Source organism: Ostrea edulis, chromosome 3 (assembly GCF_947568905.1).
Source record: "Ostrea edulis chromosome 3, xbOstEdul1.1, whole genome shotgun sequence".
Taxonomy (NCBI): domain Eukaryota; kingdom Metazoa; phylum Mollusca; class Bivalvia; order Ostreida; family Ostreidae; genus Ostrea; species Ostrea edulis.
In genome coordinates, this window is record NC_079166.1 from 38,063,186 (window position 1) to 38,080,279 (window position 17,094).

The following is a 17,094-nucleotide window of genomic DNA, read 5'->3' on the forward strand; positions in this document are numbered from 1 at the left end:
ACAGATCAAGATCAAGTTTTTTCACAGTTGAGTGATTTTTATGAGATTTATGGGTCTTTGTGTCTAATTTAATTTTTCCGACTTTTTTCGCTATGCTTTAATTTAGAAGGCTGAAATTTGATTTGTGGTTTATAATTACTTCTATATATTTACAAATGAAGACTACATTTCATCATAATTGAATGATTTTTCGAGATTTATGGGACTTTCTTACAGTGTACAAATAGTGAATATCTCAAAATTGCATGTTACACCTGAAAATGACTGAAATTTACAGTAAGTGTGTTTTGTTTTTCAGGATTACTTCGACATCGTAGAGCACCCCATGGATCTTTCCACTGTTAAAGAATACTTGTTGAGTGATAGATATTCCAACCCTAACAATCTTTTCAAGGACTTCAGGCTCATCTTCTCCAATTCCAAGATATTCAACACCAATAAACGCTCCAGGGTAAGTGGCACTTATGCCCCACCCCCTCCAAATAAAACCTTGAAGCAAGTCTTTTAATTTCCATGTTGATTTTCTACAAGGGTTGGATCTACATGTATATGGTTAGGATTTTTTTTATCAGTTCAATGATTAACATGAAGAGACGTAAAGCCATGACAACACTAAGTACATGTACAGGATTTCAGTCACGACAAAACATTTTTTCAGTCATATTTGATCCAACCATTATCTCCTCTGGAGATCGTCATTTCATTGTATTTGAAGTATGGTACAGAGTCAGTAAAAAAAATCTAGGCTCCGTTGAATTTCCCTGATTCAGATACTTTTGTTGGTTTATAGTTCATAATTTAGCATAAAATATCAGAGGGAAATAGATTTTTCTCTTTCTTGATAAAACAAGGTCTATTGTACAGGTAGTTGATATCATTTATCAAAATAGCATTAATTAACAGTTTTTATTGGATTCCTTACCATACTCTAAATTTCATCATGTACTTGTAGATATATGCCATGACCTTGAGATTGTCTGCTTTGGTGGAAGAGAAAATGAAGGAGATTATAAATGGATGGCACTTGGCCATCAAGCACAAAAAAATCTCAACTCGTCTATCTCAAAGCAACTACAACTCTAACATGTCTAATGCATACAGGTACGATCTTTTGCTGATCTACATTTTCAGACTGAAGTTGAGGTAAACAGCAATTATTCAACTTACTCGATATGAAAAATTGTTTCTTAATTGCCACAAGAAAGGCCATAAAAGAGAGGGTTGTGGATGAGTTTGATGTTACAAGTGACATTGTGCACAGATTTCAAAGCTGTTTGTTGGTCACAATTAGCTCCCCCCCCCCCCCCCCCCCCCCCCATTAAGGTCAAAGATTAGGGGGCATATTGTATGCTCTCTCTGACTTGCTGTATATTTAACTTTGGTCATAACTTTTGAACCATGCAAGATTGATACTTCATTCTTGTTGAACTGAGAAATCATCATCAAACCTATAATACTATTTGCCAAATTTGACTTGACCATGCTCAGGGGTATAGTATTTCACAAACACCTTGTTCACCAGACATTTCATTTTGAATCTTTCTGATTCAGCACCAGGAGTTGTAGAAGTCAGCCACGACGAATGGCAGCTACTGCTGCGTCATCCAACATCCGAGCTAGTTCTCTCAATGGTGAAGCTGGACCTTCCACCTCTAGGACCCCAGAAAACACTCAGGACTCTGATCTCAACACATCTGCCACCATCATAGAGGTGGATGATGTTGAAATGGAGGATGATGATGATGATGAAGATTACGCACCAGTTAAGGCGAAGACATCTTCCCCAAGAAAGAGGCCAGGTCGGTACAGCACAGAAAATGCAATTAATTTCCACTTGTAATATTAGTTGTGTTTTAAGTTGCAGATCTGTGAGGTAGTTATTCTATTTCAAAGCTATACATTGGTGATAATGATTGATAGTAACATCAAGGATAGAAAATAATGTTTCAGGTCACAGATTCTAAGTTTTTATTTTGTTTTACATCCCGTTCGAGAATTTTTAGCAGAGTTGCAACGAAGTTGAACTCAGTTATTTTTGATGAGGCAGGCAGTTGGGCGTCAACCATTGGTTTCCGGATGATAACTCGAAAAGTTTAGAATCTAATCAAATGAAACTTTGATATATTGTTGAGTACCAAGTAAGGAAGACCCCTATTAATTTTGGAGAAAAATGGTCAAAGGTCAAGGTCACAGTGACTGAAAATAGAATGAAAATTTCAGAAAAATTTGGTTTCCGGATGATAACTCAGGAAGTTTAAATCCGAATCAAATGATGCTTAAAGATATTGTTATGTACCAGGTCAGGAAGACCCCTATTGATTTGGGAGACAATAGGTCAAAGGTCAAGGTCACAGTGACCAAAAATAGATTTAAAATTCCAAAAAAATTTGGTTTCAGGATAACTCGAAAAAATTTAATTTGAATCAAATGAAACTTGAATATATTGTTGGATACCAGCAAAGCAAGGCCCCTATTGATTTTGGAGATAGAAGGTCAAGGTCACAGTGACCGAAAATAGATTGAAAACTTCAGACAAATATGGTTTCTGGACAGTAACTCGAAAAGTTTAAAACTTAAATTAGTTCTTCACAATTATAAATATGCCACATCATTCCTGACTTTACAATGCATCCTATGCAACTCGGCCAAGGTTCCAACTTCGACTGAATACCTTAGGGGCCAAGTGGGCCCCAGAATAAGAAATCCTTTTAGCCCACATGAAATTTTAGTAGCCCACACATATCATGAAATTGAATAACATGGGTTTTTTTTTTACAAGAAAAAAGAAACATCAGGTCACATTGCAATTTATTTTAAAAAATTAAAATATCAATATTTAAATTCCGTTTCCTTCTCCGTAATTCTTTCAAATACCTCTCTCATTTCCACTCTCATTTCATCAACCTAGCAACTTTATGATCTTCGCGGCGTCTGACTTTAACACACGTTTCTTCAGACTTTTTGTGTTTTTCAAAATTTCTCAGCTTTACGATGCTGTCAAGTTTATAACTTGGGCAAGCTGTCACAACGACTGGACCTTTCGTGTCATGTTTTGTACACACAGCACGTCATCCCCTTTTTGCCGTCATCGAGCCATATTTCCCCTTCTTTCCACTTTGGTTAAAAGCAGACACTTTCTTTTCGTTTGAAGTAACCCTTGCGTTGTTCAACTTCTGGTTTAAATACATTTTGGAAGGTTTGATACCCCAGGAATCATGAATGTCTCACCAAGTGGCAAAACCTCAACCGTAATTTGAACTTCAATTATAATAGGACTCGGATCGGTCGGAAAGAAAAATGTTGATCGGACATTTACGGTCACCAAAGTGGGCGACGAGAACGAAGATTTTGGGTGCCCACAAGCAAAGTTTAGTCGGCAATGCAAGTGGGCGAGCGGTAATTTGGAACCCTGTCGGCTCGTGCACCCCTGGGTGCATATATTGATTTTTCACTCATGTAGAGATGTCACCAGCCGTAGGTACAAATATTTACGTTTGCTTGACGGTCGGAGTAGTTGGGGTTCTCTTTTCTTCCAACACCTATCATGACATAGTACATCCTTCGAACATCTTGGGTTAATGACTACTGTAGAATCTACAATGTTTTATTGTTCAATTTTGTTTTTAGTAGAATTTCATGGATTTAGCAGTTCTTACTGCATTGCTACTCAAAAATTGATATTTGAAAATTGAAGTTTTAATCACAATATACATATCATAAATTACCATAAGAAAATTATTAGAAAATTGATACACATCTCACTTGCACTTTGTGTTTTGATATTAATTCCTAGCTGCATAGGAGAACGATTGGCTGTATATTTCTAAGCCACAATAGAATAGAATTAAAGTCCTTGTTTTTGTGGATGATGCAGGATAGCCTCCTTGATCTCAATGTTTTTTGAAATATTAAAGCCTTATTATATGTGTACGTCATCATCATTGTACATGTATGTGTACATTATGTACTGCTGAGAGATTTATATTTATAGGAAGTGTTCACATGGCATCTGTCATTTTTGTGGATTGCATTAACACTATGAATGCTATAATTGTGTAAAACACTGGAATTATATAAAATGTTATAAATGCTGGGATTATTAATGCTGGAATGATATAAAACACTATGTATTGATGCTGGGATAATATAACACTATGTATTAATGCTGGGATAATATAACACTATGTATTAATGCTGGGATAATATAAAACATTCTGTATTGATGCTGGGATAATAACATTCTGTATTGATGCTGGGATAATAACATTCTTTATTGATGCTGGGATAATATAACACTCTGTATTGATGCTGGGATAATAACACTCTGTATTGATGCTGGGATAATATAACACTCTGTATTGATGCTGGGATAATAACACTCTGTATTGATGCTGGGATAATAACACCCTGTATTAATGCTGGGATAATGTATAACATTGACACTGTATATATTTGTGTACAGTAAGGAAGCCAGTGGTGGAGAACAACCACTTTGATTCTGACACTGAAATAGAGGAAGAAGTGGAGGAACCAGACGATGATAAAACAGAGAGTGAGGAGGAAGAGCCAGCTGTCCGCAACGTCTCAAGGTCAACCAAGGGCAAGGGTAAGTAAAATAGAATACTGGTGGTGTGGATGTAAAGTTTGTATTATATGGGGCAAGTTTTGATGCATGTGAATTTTTCAGGCATTGTGTAATCAGTTGGTATTTAAAAGTAAGCCTATGAATAAGCTGAATATTCATACACATGTACCAATGTATTGTAGTTTGATTTTAAAATCATCACAAATCATTGTAGTTTGATTTTAAAATCATCACAAATCATATTGTAGTTTAATTTTAAAATCATCACAAATCATATTGTAGTTTGATTTTAAAATCATCTTGCATGGATTTTTAAACTCATTACCAACTGTATTTTCCTGTCCTCTTTGCAGGTAAAAGGCTTTTAACAAATGGAAATTCAAAAAACCATTACACAACTCGAGCATCTACAGGGTCCATCAAGGTTAAACACTTCAAGAAGAGTGGATCTTACTCAGAATCGGACTCCGAGTCACAGTCCAGTGACAAGGGATCAGCAGCAGCATCTAACGACTCATCATCAGAATCATCATCAGACTCAAAAACGGAATCCGACTCTAAGTCAAGTGACTCTGAACAAAGCCCAAAAGCACCTCCAAAGCGAATGGCTCCTCGATTACGAACTGAACTTGACTCCGGTAGAAGTAAACTGAACAAAAATCAAGGAGGGAAGGGACGCGAGAAAGCAGGTACCTCAGGAACTCGACGAACTAGGAATCAGGGAAAACGAACCGTCCGTTATCAAGAAGATAGTGATTATGAATATGGTGACAGTAGTGTGTCATCTTCACACAGGACTAGAAAGAGGGCTCGTATTATGGTGTCTGATGAAGACAGTGACACTGAAGAGTCTGATGGAAATTCAGAGGTTATGAGAAGTAGTAGGGGCCGAATCAGGAAGCTTACTCCACGGGCCATGGCTAGTCTTAAACAATAACAGATGGCAGGTTCAACATCAGATGTTGACACTGCCAGACCACGAGGAATGTGTTCACATTTCATGAATTAAATGTACTCACTGTAATCATTCTAATGAAATTTACCCTCAAGCTTCAGAGCTGGTGGCTATTGAAAATTCCAGCATCTGTTTTTGCCCCAGAAAGCATTTTAGAATTGGTTATCAAGATTTTTAGAAGAGTTAGTATGAACAGATTTTGGTAACATCCATTTACATGTGCATATGCAAGCTTAGAAGTCTTGTGAATGAGGATGATACACATTATTTTCTGGGCACAAGCTCACTTGCCTGCCCTGTGAAATATTGCCAGATGCATAAATACAATGTAGTGTAACATACTTGTAGTTTTTAGAAGCAAGGACTGATGTAAATTGGTTCACGAAATTTTTATGAATACCGGAACATGTACAAGGGCAAGTTGCGAATAAGGAAGCACTTTCTCTTTAGAATCAAAAGGTTAAAGGACCATAGAATGTTACTGGGACAAACATAGTGTACATGGTTACTGTTGGCTAGATTTCTAAGTCTTCATACCTCATTAAACTACACAATTACCTCAAGCTGTGGAGACAGTTTTGTGTACATTCTGCTTCTTCTGAGATTGTAATGTTTCCTTTTATTGTCCTCGCTATTTCGGATTTAGAAATTAGTAATTACCTGTGAAATGAGTATAGATTTTTCGGGATCTTCGGTTTGCAATGTATCCATGTTAACAGCATTTGTACAGCAGCGTTACAAGGACAAGTCTTTAATATACATTTTACATTTATTTATTTTGTAACATATATACTCACATCATGAATAATTTGACCCCCATTTTAATTCACAGGAACTGTGATATTTTATTGAAATCATGAATTATGAATTAAGAACACAATTAGTATGAATACCTAGTGATAGAAAAGTTAATTTTATGGTGTTCCTAGTAATATGATAACTTATGTTTCACAACCAAGGAGTTCAAAGTTGTGCCATCTGTGTACCTATTAAGGAATGGATTCTTTTCACATCGATTGAACGCACTGAGATATATTTTTATGCGACAACTGTAGAATGTATACATTCTTTTGAGACCCAGAAAAGTAGGTGTTGTGGGTCTTGGTTTTTGCGTCAAGGTTGCCCTAATAACTTGAAATTCCATTACAGCAGATATGACTTAAATATAATTGTGTTTCATTTAAAATTTATTTTAATTTGCAGCATAATCACTATGCATGAACATGTCTGTTTGCATAGCAGAATGAATAAACATTGGCAAACAAGATATATATAAGGTAGACCGAATTTCCTCTGATAAATTTAGATTGTTTCCGTACTACTGTTTTTGGAAGTTTTTATTTAACAACAACAGTATATTAAAATAAAGAAGGGGTAATGGATCATTTAAGAAAGGTAAAATGATTTTCTAGATCTTTTTCTTTGGATAATATTATGGGTAGGGCATTTTAAATAGCCTCTAGAGGGGTAGCAGGTTCAAGATATCAAACATTTTACTATACTCTGTCACTTTTGTCAATTACGATTTCTTACCATAGTACGGGAAATCTTTTCTTGATTTGATTTTGTCCCAATAAGTCATTACTTCCAAATTTTTCAAATGAGAGGATGTTCCAGTGATATTTTACTGCACAGTTGATTTACCAAAAATATAGGCCCCTAAAATTCAATTTCCCCAGACCCAATTTTAGCATTAAATGTTATAAGTGTCAGTAAAAAAGAGTCATGAGGCTCCATGACCCACATCGTTCAAAACTCAAGAGGATGCATATACAGTTTAGGGCATATATTCTTAATATCTGTCTGATTGATGACAAGAACCCATTCTTTAAACAGGATTTATATTTTAGCACCTTTGATGTTGAAAGCAAAATTATTACTTTATGTTTTGTGCTACAACACAAAATTCTTAATCATAGAACAAAGTAGATATTAAACATGACATGCCAAATAGTCAGTACATCTTTGATTTTACAAATACACTGAAATAGTGATATATGTACAATACCCTGCCCCTATTGGATTTCTACACCCAAACTTTGTTGTCAAATTACTGCAGAACCATTTACGAGAAAATTGCATAGTATAATTTAGTGAGATGCAACCCATACACACATCTCTCCTTCTCTCTTCTTAATCGGTATTGCTATTGTGTTGCAATGATTCATGGAATAATTGAATTTCAAATACAGAATTACCATTTTGTAATACACTTTTAATAAAGAATGTATATTGATAGAACTTGCTAATTAATGTTATTAGATATTGCATTGACAGATTCACTCGTGCATGACCCCGCTGACCTTTAGCAGTAGTTCAGATATACTAACAGTAGCTCTCGTTTCCTCGTCATTTTTGTCTTCCGTTCTGACCCATCATAATTTCATTCAACATTCAGCAGAAGATATTGCAACAACAAATGCAATAGTACAGTGCCAAAAAAACATCACCATTTCACAATATCATTTTCCTTTCAGAACTTCTATGCAAGTTCTTAAACAAAGTGCTTTCATTCTTACCAGGAAAGATTTTCTTGATTTGCTCTAAACTTTTCATTGATCTCCAACACACAATGCTGTTTAAAAGAATGTACTGGTGAAATGGAAAGCATGATATTAGGTTTAATTTCTTTCTTCAAAGATAGTAATGTGGGTTTTTTTTACACTAAAATATCTTAATCTGATAAATATATTTACAAAATGTAGATTGTAGGAATTAATATTTTTCTTTGTTTTAAATACAAATTTTCTGTATACTGTTTGGTATGATGTTTTTTAACATTGTTTGAATCAACCAATTCTCCTATTATACATGTACATACAGTGAAAACTTGGATTTTTTATTAGGTGCAAAACTTGCAAAAGCAAGAGCGAATCAAAATCCATTGTCTATTGATAAAACCTTATTTTTTCTCACCAAAACTAGGAATTCACTGCCTGAATACAAAATCTGATGCGACTGAATCGGAGTAAGGGTTAGATTGACTGCTTGTGGAATGTGTGATTTATTTTTGTTATTTTTCCGTGTTGAGAAAAATTGTTGCTTTATTATACATTTACAAACTTTTTGATACATAATGTTTAATGTCCAATAAACAATGAAAACTTTTCATGTTGTAATTCGTGTGTTGACTACGGAAGCAGAGACAGTCTAGACATGTTAATATTACATGAATTGGAAGAGGATATACCCCAATGCAAATGTACTTTTAAATATATTTTATATGAATTAATTTTTTTTCTGCATCATTTGACAGTCACAACTGTCCTTTTTAGCTGCCAATACATTCAATATAATTTTCATACTCAAATACAATGTACACGGATTATTATTGTGGCGTCCATTTGCCTTGTAATTGTGTTCGGAGGGATGCAAGGCTAATAAGAATGGCCTCCTCAGTTCGAATCGTCCTACTGCCCTGGTGAGGACACGTGTTCACATAATACTGAAACAACAGGCTTGGATCGTCCATTCCCAAAGCTTCATCCGATTCCAAACTAGCCTCAAGTCCCTGTACGCCACCAAACACAATCAGTGCATGCCTGAAATCTGTCTTATCTATTTTAACTGTGTCAACACTGTCACCCTTCTCAGACGTACCAATGGTAAAGTCGTAGCCTTCCTCGTAAGGGCTCTCTGTAAACACTGTTCCGAGACTTTTCGCCAGCCTGACTGAGTATCCCCAATATAGGCCCATGTCTTCCCGGGGAGCAGATGGAGACACAACGCGCCCCTTCAGTATCCTCCTAGAGGGATCGTATTGGTTAATTCTGACGGTCACTCGAACTCCGGGCTGTAGAAGTTTGTCTATTTGTACATCTTGCTGAAATGTTACAAAACGTGTATATATGCATTTTCTCTTGGTACCTGAGAAAATTACAGTACTTTGGGATGTAGTGTACTTGTAGATGCTGGTACATGTGTGTGTATATATATATATATATATATATATATATAAAAGCACTGAAAAGGCCACGACACTGTTGGTTATTTAAAACTCAAATTTTCGACGCAACCCGCGTCTTTATCAAGAGACATAAATTACATAAACAAATAACACACAAAAACGACAAGTATCGATAAACTACATTGGTGAGAAGAGTGATACACTATTGTACTGAGTGATAAAAATGGTGGTGGTTACGTTGTAAAGCGTGTTTACTGACTATGGTTTAGAGAGTCTCTCTAAACCATAGTCAGTAAACACGCTTTACAACGTAACCACCACCATTTTTATCACTCAGTACAATAGTGTATCACTCTTCTCACCAATGTAGTTTATCGATACTTGTCGTTTTTGTGTGTTATTTGTTTATGTAATTTATGTCTCTTGATAAAGACGCGGGTTGCGTCGAAAATTTGAGTTTTAAATAACCAACAGTGTCGTGGCCTTTTCAGTGCTTTTATAAATTTCTTTACTGGCCTTGTATCTTCTCAGATCCGACACTTTAAGAAAGTAGGGTGTTGTTGGGTTTTTGTGCTTTTATATATATATATATATATATATATATATATATATATATATACACACATGTATATCAAATGCTCTCTCTAAACCATGAAATTAATACTAGTAAAAACAACAAGCAACTTCCGTAAATTTGATTCTACACCTGGGGAATACATTTAAAAGATCTTTCTTTTATTGTAATTCACAAATAAATCTTAGAAATATGTGGGTTTGCAGTGATTTGTTTCCTTATATAACTTGTACCGATAAACTACCATTCCCAATGCCAAAAACCATTGATTTTTCCCAATTTTGAGACTAAAAATTCCCAATTTACCTGCAAAAAATAGACCACTGACATCGTAATTTACTTACAGTTAGTCTGAAACGTTGAACAAGTTAACTAAAATGTTCACTTCCAGTATTAAATCGAAAGTACAGATCATGGCAGTGCACGTGTTTTGTAGAGCTACGACGATTCTAAAATGAGGCTACGACGATTCCTTATGCATCACAACAGCAAATACTCCGGTAATATTTTTTAAAGGGATGACTACTTCTTGTTTTGTTCTTTTTTTTCTTTTCTTTTAGTTGAAATCATTTGCCGATACATTGGTAGAAAATTCCCAATTTGTTCGATTTTGACGCTATTTTTCCCAATTGAATGTGTACCAGTACCAGTGGGTAGAAAAAAATCGCTGGTTTGTGACCTTGACCCTCGAGTTTGAGCTACAAAACAATAAGGATCACTTTTAAATCAGATACACTCTTCATTCTGAAAGCTCAGTGTTGATATTAGATTTTATGCAGGGGTCATTTCTTACAATATTTATCTTGGTGACCTTGAATCTACAAAACAAAATAAACAACAAAAAAAAAAACTGGGGTTCATCCTTCAGTCAGAGAAATGAAGTTTTATTGCTATAGCTCAAATATCACATTTTAAGATATATGACCTGGTGACCTTGACCTCTGCTCCGAAAGGGAACATTCATTCCTCAGTTACAAAGACCAATTCATGTGAAGTATCTCATAAATAATATTTTGAAATACCTGACAACAATTTCTTACAATACATGTATGTCCATAACCTGATGACCTTTCAACATAAAAATAAAAGGGGGTCATCCTTTATAAAATCTTAAAAATAACCTTGAACAACTCGAAGCTGTACATAGGATTTCAAGCACTTGTCATTTCTTACCTTGCCTAGTCCACAATTGACCAGTGACCCTCTCCCTGCCTTGACAGGTTTATTCAGCACCACTCCCTCTCTGTAAGGTAGCTCGTCCTCCGCTCTCATGTGGTGGGGGCTGTCTAGGGGGTTCAATATCCCTGCATACTGGAGATCCTTGTGATGCGGGAAGAACGATTTCCTGAGGTACTGCGGACACTCCAGATACTGGAGAATGCGGGCCATCTGGATATTAGCCTGGCCTTTTTTACCAATTCCCTGGAATTGACCCTCCACGGAGGATTCCTTGGAGAATACCTCGTCAAAGATAATAATCTCATCAATGTTGAAGATGACTGCTGCTCTTGCAATCTGAATGCGAGAATTCTTTTGTTAAATACATAATAACTATGATACACAACTTACGATGGCTAACAAACAGTTATAGATAGCACATCATGCAGACATGAAGAGGTTTCTTTATTTGACAATATATGAAATTATCTTAGTACTTCTCCTGTAGATCCCGAATTCAAACTTTCCACTTATATTGTGACAAGGATAATGAGATATGGCCTTGGTGAATTAATCTGACTTTTAGAATAAATAAACCAAGATGTTTCTATACCTGGCAACATTTTAAACCTTACTGTTTACACAATTCCTGTTTGAAACTTATAAATATTGTGACCCTGCATTACTCAAGGACAGAAGGCACTGTTCAACAAATTTGAATTTATAGGGTACAGCACTTGAATTGACTTAATGTAGACTTGATACTGCATGGCAGGGTTTTTTTTTTCTGTGGGGTAATAAATTTGGCTTATTTTAGTGGTTAGATAGTGGGGTAATAAATTTGGCTTATTTTAGTGGTTAGATAGCGGGGTAATAAATCTGGCTTATTTTAGTGGTTAGATAGCGGGGTAATAAATCTGGTTTATTTTAGTGATTAGATAGCGGGGTAATAAATCTGGCTTATTTTAGTGGTTAGATAGCGGGGTAATAAATCTGGCTTATTTTAGTGGTTAGATAGCGGGGTAATAAATCTGGCTTATTTTAGTGGTTAGATAGCGGGGTAATAAATCTGGCTTACTTTAGTGGTTAGATAGCGGGGTAATAAATCTGGCTTATTTTAGTGGTTAGATAGCGGGGTAATAAATCTGGCTTATTTTAGTGGTTAGATAGCGGGGTAATAAATCTGGCTTATTTTAGTGGTTAGATAGCGGGGTAATAAATCTGGCTTATTTTAGTGGTTAGATAGCGGGGTAATAAATCTGGTTTATTTTAGTGATTAGATAGCGGGGTAATAAATCTGGCTTATTTTAGTGGTTAGATAGCGGGGTAATAAATCTGGCTTATTTTAGTGGTTAGATAGCGGAGTAATAAATCTGGCTTATTTTAGTGGTTAGATAGCGGAGTAATAAATCTGGCTTATTTTAGTGGTTAGATAGCGGGGTAATAAATCTGGCTTACTTTAGTGGTTAGATAGCGGGGTAATAAATCTGGCTTATTTTAGTGGTTAGATAGCGGGGTAATAAATCTGGCTTATTTTAGTGGTTAGATAGCGGGGTAATAAATCTGGCTTATTTTAGTGGTTAGATAGCGGGGTAATAAATCTGGCTTATTTTAGTGGTTAGATAGCGGGGTAATAAATCTGGCTTATTTTAGTGGTTAGATAGCGGGGTAATAAATCTGGTTTATTTTAGTGATTAGATAGCGGGGTAATAAATCTGGCTTATTTTAGTGGTTAGATAGCGGAGTAATAAATCTGGCTTATTTTAGTGGTTAGATAGCGGGGTAATAAATCTGGCTTATTTTAGTGGTTAGATAGCGGGGTAATAAATCTGGCTTATTTTAGTGGTTAGATAGCGGGGTAATAAATCTGGCTTATTTTAGTGGTTAGATAGCGGGGTAATAAATCTGGCTTATTTTAGCTTTCCCCCAAAAGGAGTAGGCCCACAAATGCTACTTTTAGTTTTCGTAAGAGAGATAACTCTTCCTTGTCCACTAAAATTATTAGCATATCTTTGAGCCTAGACTTGTTCAAGTCTCTATGTTGTTTTTATTTCGTCCAAATTCATCTGCTCTCTACCATACTTAATGTCACCAAACATAATTTGTGGCATTTATTTTATAAAAAAGTATTAAAGAGAGCACTGATTATTAAACATAGAGACTTGAGCAAGTCTACTTCGAGCCAGCAAATCGCCAAATTTTAGACCCGTACGGTATATATACGGTAGTTTTTTAGTGAAGACTACAATTAACAGTGAACTTTTCAGCTTTATTGATTCCCCATTTCCCACAATAGTAAGTTACAACAATGATTTTTTTTTTTTCACCAGCGTGGTTCAATATTTGTTTTGACACTCTCACATCCTCCCTAAAAAAATATGAGGAAGAATACTGCTTATAGTCATAGGATACAGAAGATTTTGGAAGCATCAAATAAAGTTAGATTTTGCTGTGTTTAACTGGGATTTTCTATTATTTGATCAAACAACAACGTAAATCGGTCATCAATACATGAAATGCACCAATAAAAAGCTGTTTTTAAAGATTTAAATTTTTGTGTAATGTTTCAAGTAAAAGATTTGTGAATAATGCAAAAATAAAGGTGGTTTCATAGGAACATTTAGTGGTAAATATGAGTTCTTAGCAATATTTTAAAAACATTTACAAATAGTTTTACAAAATATAATAAATTTCTCTGTGTATCCTGTGTCCTTCATAATCACAATCACAATTATAATTGATTCAGAAATGAACCTACTTTCAATGAGTGACATTTGAGGTGGACTAGCATGGTTGATTTGATATTTAATGTGAATGAATGTTGTGGAAACAGCATCAAGATTTCATGATTAGAGGATATCCATGTAGCAATATATTTAATATATTTGCTTTATCCAACTAATTACCTGCCCTGCTAGATAAGTTCTCAGTTCTGGTGATTGTGCATTGTCCAGTATAGACCCGGGCAGCGCTATGGACAGGGTGTGCAGTCGTCCCCCTTTTTTCTCTGAAGCATTTTCCAGATTTAGATCTTCCTGCTCTTTCTGTCGCTTGGCTTCCTTCTCCATCTTCTTCAGCAGCTTTTCCTCCTTCCATTTCCTTTTCTGTGCCTTTCTTTCTTCATGTATTTTCTTCCAATCCTTCTTCTTAGTAAGAAAATTATAACAATTCAATAACTACAGGCAGTTTAACACTATGCCCTCATGGTTTGGTATTCAATGTATGCTAGTAATAGTAAAAAGAATATTGATATAAAAGTGAACTATTTGGAGAAAAATGCTGCTGTGCTAAAGTGAGAAAATCATATTTGTCCAAAACATAAAAGGTGTCTATCACTTTATCTAATCTATGCATGTATGGATACTTTGAAAATTCATTATCATATAACAAACAATTCTTGTTAGAATTCACAATCTTTTATTTTGCAAAACATGAGCAACTTTTCATGGATTTAATGCAATACTGACGGAGACATTTCATATACAAGTTTTGTTTTTATTTTTTCACCTTTCCTTTTTGTTCCTTTATAAGTTATCAGCCATTTTCAATGTACCATGTACTTGGTCTACATGTAATCTCAGCGAGATTTGTCGAGGCTGAATATTTAGACTAGAGACGGTAAATTTGTGACAAACCTTTGTGATATCTAAGCACAAATACAAAATCGTTTTAAACAACTATACAGTATCTAAATGTCACCTGTTCTTCATTTCGTTTATAACTAATTTCTGCATTCTTCTCTTTCTCCATTTCTCGTCACACGTGTTCCAGTGTTTACCCACTTTCCTTCCAAATTTCCACCATACACTAAATTTGTTTTCAATATCATGAAGAGTTCCAATCCTTCCAAGAATACGGAACAACATAAGGGCGATAAATGAAATTATTTTCAGCCGAAATCAAATAAAAAGCAATTTCAACTTTCAAACGAGATAAATCTGGTTAAACCTTGAATTTCTTCGATCCTAACCCAGTTTGGATTCATCGTGATAAGAATGGAACGGGGTGTATTCAATCCAATGGTAGAATCTATCCTTTTCACCCAAAAAGAGGGGGGAAAAATGGGGAGTGCAGACCGCAAGATGGCAATGATTGTTTAAATTATTTAACCAAAGGGGGATTGCAACTTTCGGGTGAACGAGAAGCCAACAAATAAAAAGCCAAAGATGATAAAGAGAATAATCAGTGGCGGATTTAAGGGGGGCGCACTGGGATGTACTACATTTTTCTGGCTAAACTATATATATGGACATTGTAGACATTTTTCAGCTTTTTAAATAGCAAAAATTGGGTGAACTGGTGGAAATCCAGTGGTCAAACTCTTGGGGTTTAAAAATAAAGTATATTGCATGATGATTTTGTTTGACTAATCTCCTCATTTTACAGCGATTCAAAATAACGTTCAAGACTGTGTTCATCTCTGTACATGAGTCCCGTGGGGTGAAGCCATGCATTGGAAGCATTTAATTTTAGAATGTATGTGCCACGCATATGGAGTATATGAATATGTATATATTTTTTCTTTAAAAAAGGCAATGTAATTTATTTATTAATTTACTAGGATTGCAGTGCTCGTACATACACTGGTGTTCTGAACACAACAGAACACAAGGATGATATCAAATTGTGAAATGAAGACCGAGAAATATAAACCATAGTGAACTAGAGTATAACATCACATTCAATATACATTCGCTTGGGTTCGAATTTACTATTAAATTACTCTTTAGCACAAGCAATTATATCGTTTGGGTTCGAATTTAAAGTACTTTAATAGCAAATTCGAACCCAAACGATACAATTGCCTGTGATTCAGTAGGCCTATATAGTATGATATTATGTGGGTCTTCCCCAAGTCTTCAATTAATTGAATAGTTCTTCAATTAGGTAAAATTACTATTCGTAAGAGTTTTAATTTGGTTTGTTATATATAGTGTACATATCTAATCCATATTGAAAAGATTACAGTACGCGTCTGCCTAAAGTCTTCACTTACTTGTAGGTCTTCAATTAAGTATGTCCAAACGCTATGCTCCGAATGACCTACCAAACGAAGTTTTGTGTATACGAAAAATGTGGAGTCGTTTAAAAACCACCTTGACAGTAATTTGAGGGACAGACCCAGCCAAGAACAGTTACTGACCAGAGCAAAGAAAGGCAAACTCGCACAGTTTGTGTACGATGACAGCTTATGATTATGTAAACTTACAAGTTTTATAGTCTGGGAAGTAGGTAGGGTCGCTGATAATTTTAGCGAAACTTCTAAAGGTGTGAATGGACTTCTTTGATAGAAGTTTTAAAATGGACATTTTCGCGTAAGAAAAAATGGTTACCTGTAAAATTTCAAAGGTCATTTTAACGGAGTTTTTTCACAGATAACTTTAATTATATTTTAAAGGATCAGTGTAAAGCTAAGTCAGCAAAAATTGATTAATGATCAGCTAAATCATATGTACATGTAGCACATATTCATTTATTGTAATTACAACACTAAACAGCATAGAAGAGAAAGAGGCGAATCAGGGGAAAAGAAGGACACGTACAATGTATATATCATTTGCCAGGGTTTCGGTATAGAGCTGATGGATTACTAAAATTTGATGGTTGTTTATAATTTTAAAATTCCGTTAAAATGTTCTAATCTGCTTAAAATACTATTTCTACTTCTCCTGTTGGTGAACAGGGGGCTATTGGAAGAGGTACATGTACCTGTACATATGTATTTTTGCCTTAACTCTCCAGCTTTTTTTACGTCCACTATTACATTTTCATTGGTGTTTATGCCAATTATCACGTGATGAAATCGACCTATTAGCATTCGAAGAAAAAATAACTTGACATTCATTCCTTATTCAATTTCCGCTAAAATATAAGGAACCTCCGTTAAAATGTCTTTAAAAAAATTCCGTTAAGAA

At 35.1% G+C, this 17,094-nt stretch overlaps 2 protein-coding genes across 2 annotated transcripts in view; one reads left to right on the plus strand and one right to left on the minus strand.

Annotated features, from left to right (window-relative positions):
- Positions 1-8,649, plus strand: part of LOC125673971 (PH-interacting protein-like) — a 41,300-nt gene extending 32,651 nt beyond the window's left edge. Inside the window, exons 31-35 of the mRNA XM_048910934.2 lie at positions 299-451; positions 953-1,101; positions 1,552-1,799; positions 4,463-4,606; positions 4,939-8,649. Of these exons, the coding sequence (XP_048766891.2) occupies positions 299-451; positions 953-1,101; positions 1,552-1,799; positions 4,463-4,606; positions 4,939-5,522 (1,278 nt within the window). The 3' untranslated portion in view covers positions 5,523-8,649. The remainder of the gene's footprint in view (positions 1-298; positions 452-952; positions 1,102-1,551; positions 1,800-4,462; positions 4,607-4,938) is intronic.
- On the minus strand, positions 6,298-15,037 carry LOC125673973 (putative methyltransferase C9orf114 homolog). Its single transcript, XM_048910936.2, has 4 exons — positions 14,879-15,037; positions 14,086-14,325; positions 11,195-11,536; positions 6,298-9,363 (listed from the first exon to the last, which is right to left on the minus strand). Exons 1-4 carry the CDS (start codon positions 14,927-14,929, stop codon positions 8,869-8,871), a joined length of 1,128 nt encoding a protein of 375 aa, XP_048766893.2. The 5' UTR covers positions 14,930-15,037; the 3' UTR covers positions 6,298-8,868.
- Between the last annotated feature and the right edge of the window lie 2,057 nt (positions 15,038-17,094).

Excerpts from the sequence above, each read along its gene's own strand:
- LOC125673973 (XM_048910936.2), bottom strand. The coding sequence starts at position 14,929 with ATGGAGAAAGAGAAGAATGCAGAAATTAGTTATAAACGAAATGAAGAA. Across the intron at positions 14,326-14,878 it reads ATAAACGAAATGAAGAACAG|AAGAAGGATTGGAAGAAAAT; the intron begins GTGACATTTAGA and ends TTTCTTACTAAG. Across the intron at positions 9,364-11,194 it reads TCAATTGTGGACTAGGCAAG|CAAGATGTACAAATAGACAA; the intron begins GTAAGAAATGAC and ends GTAACATTTCAG.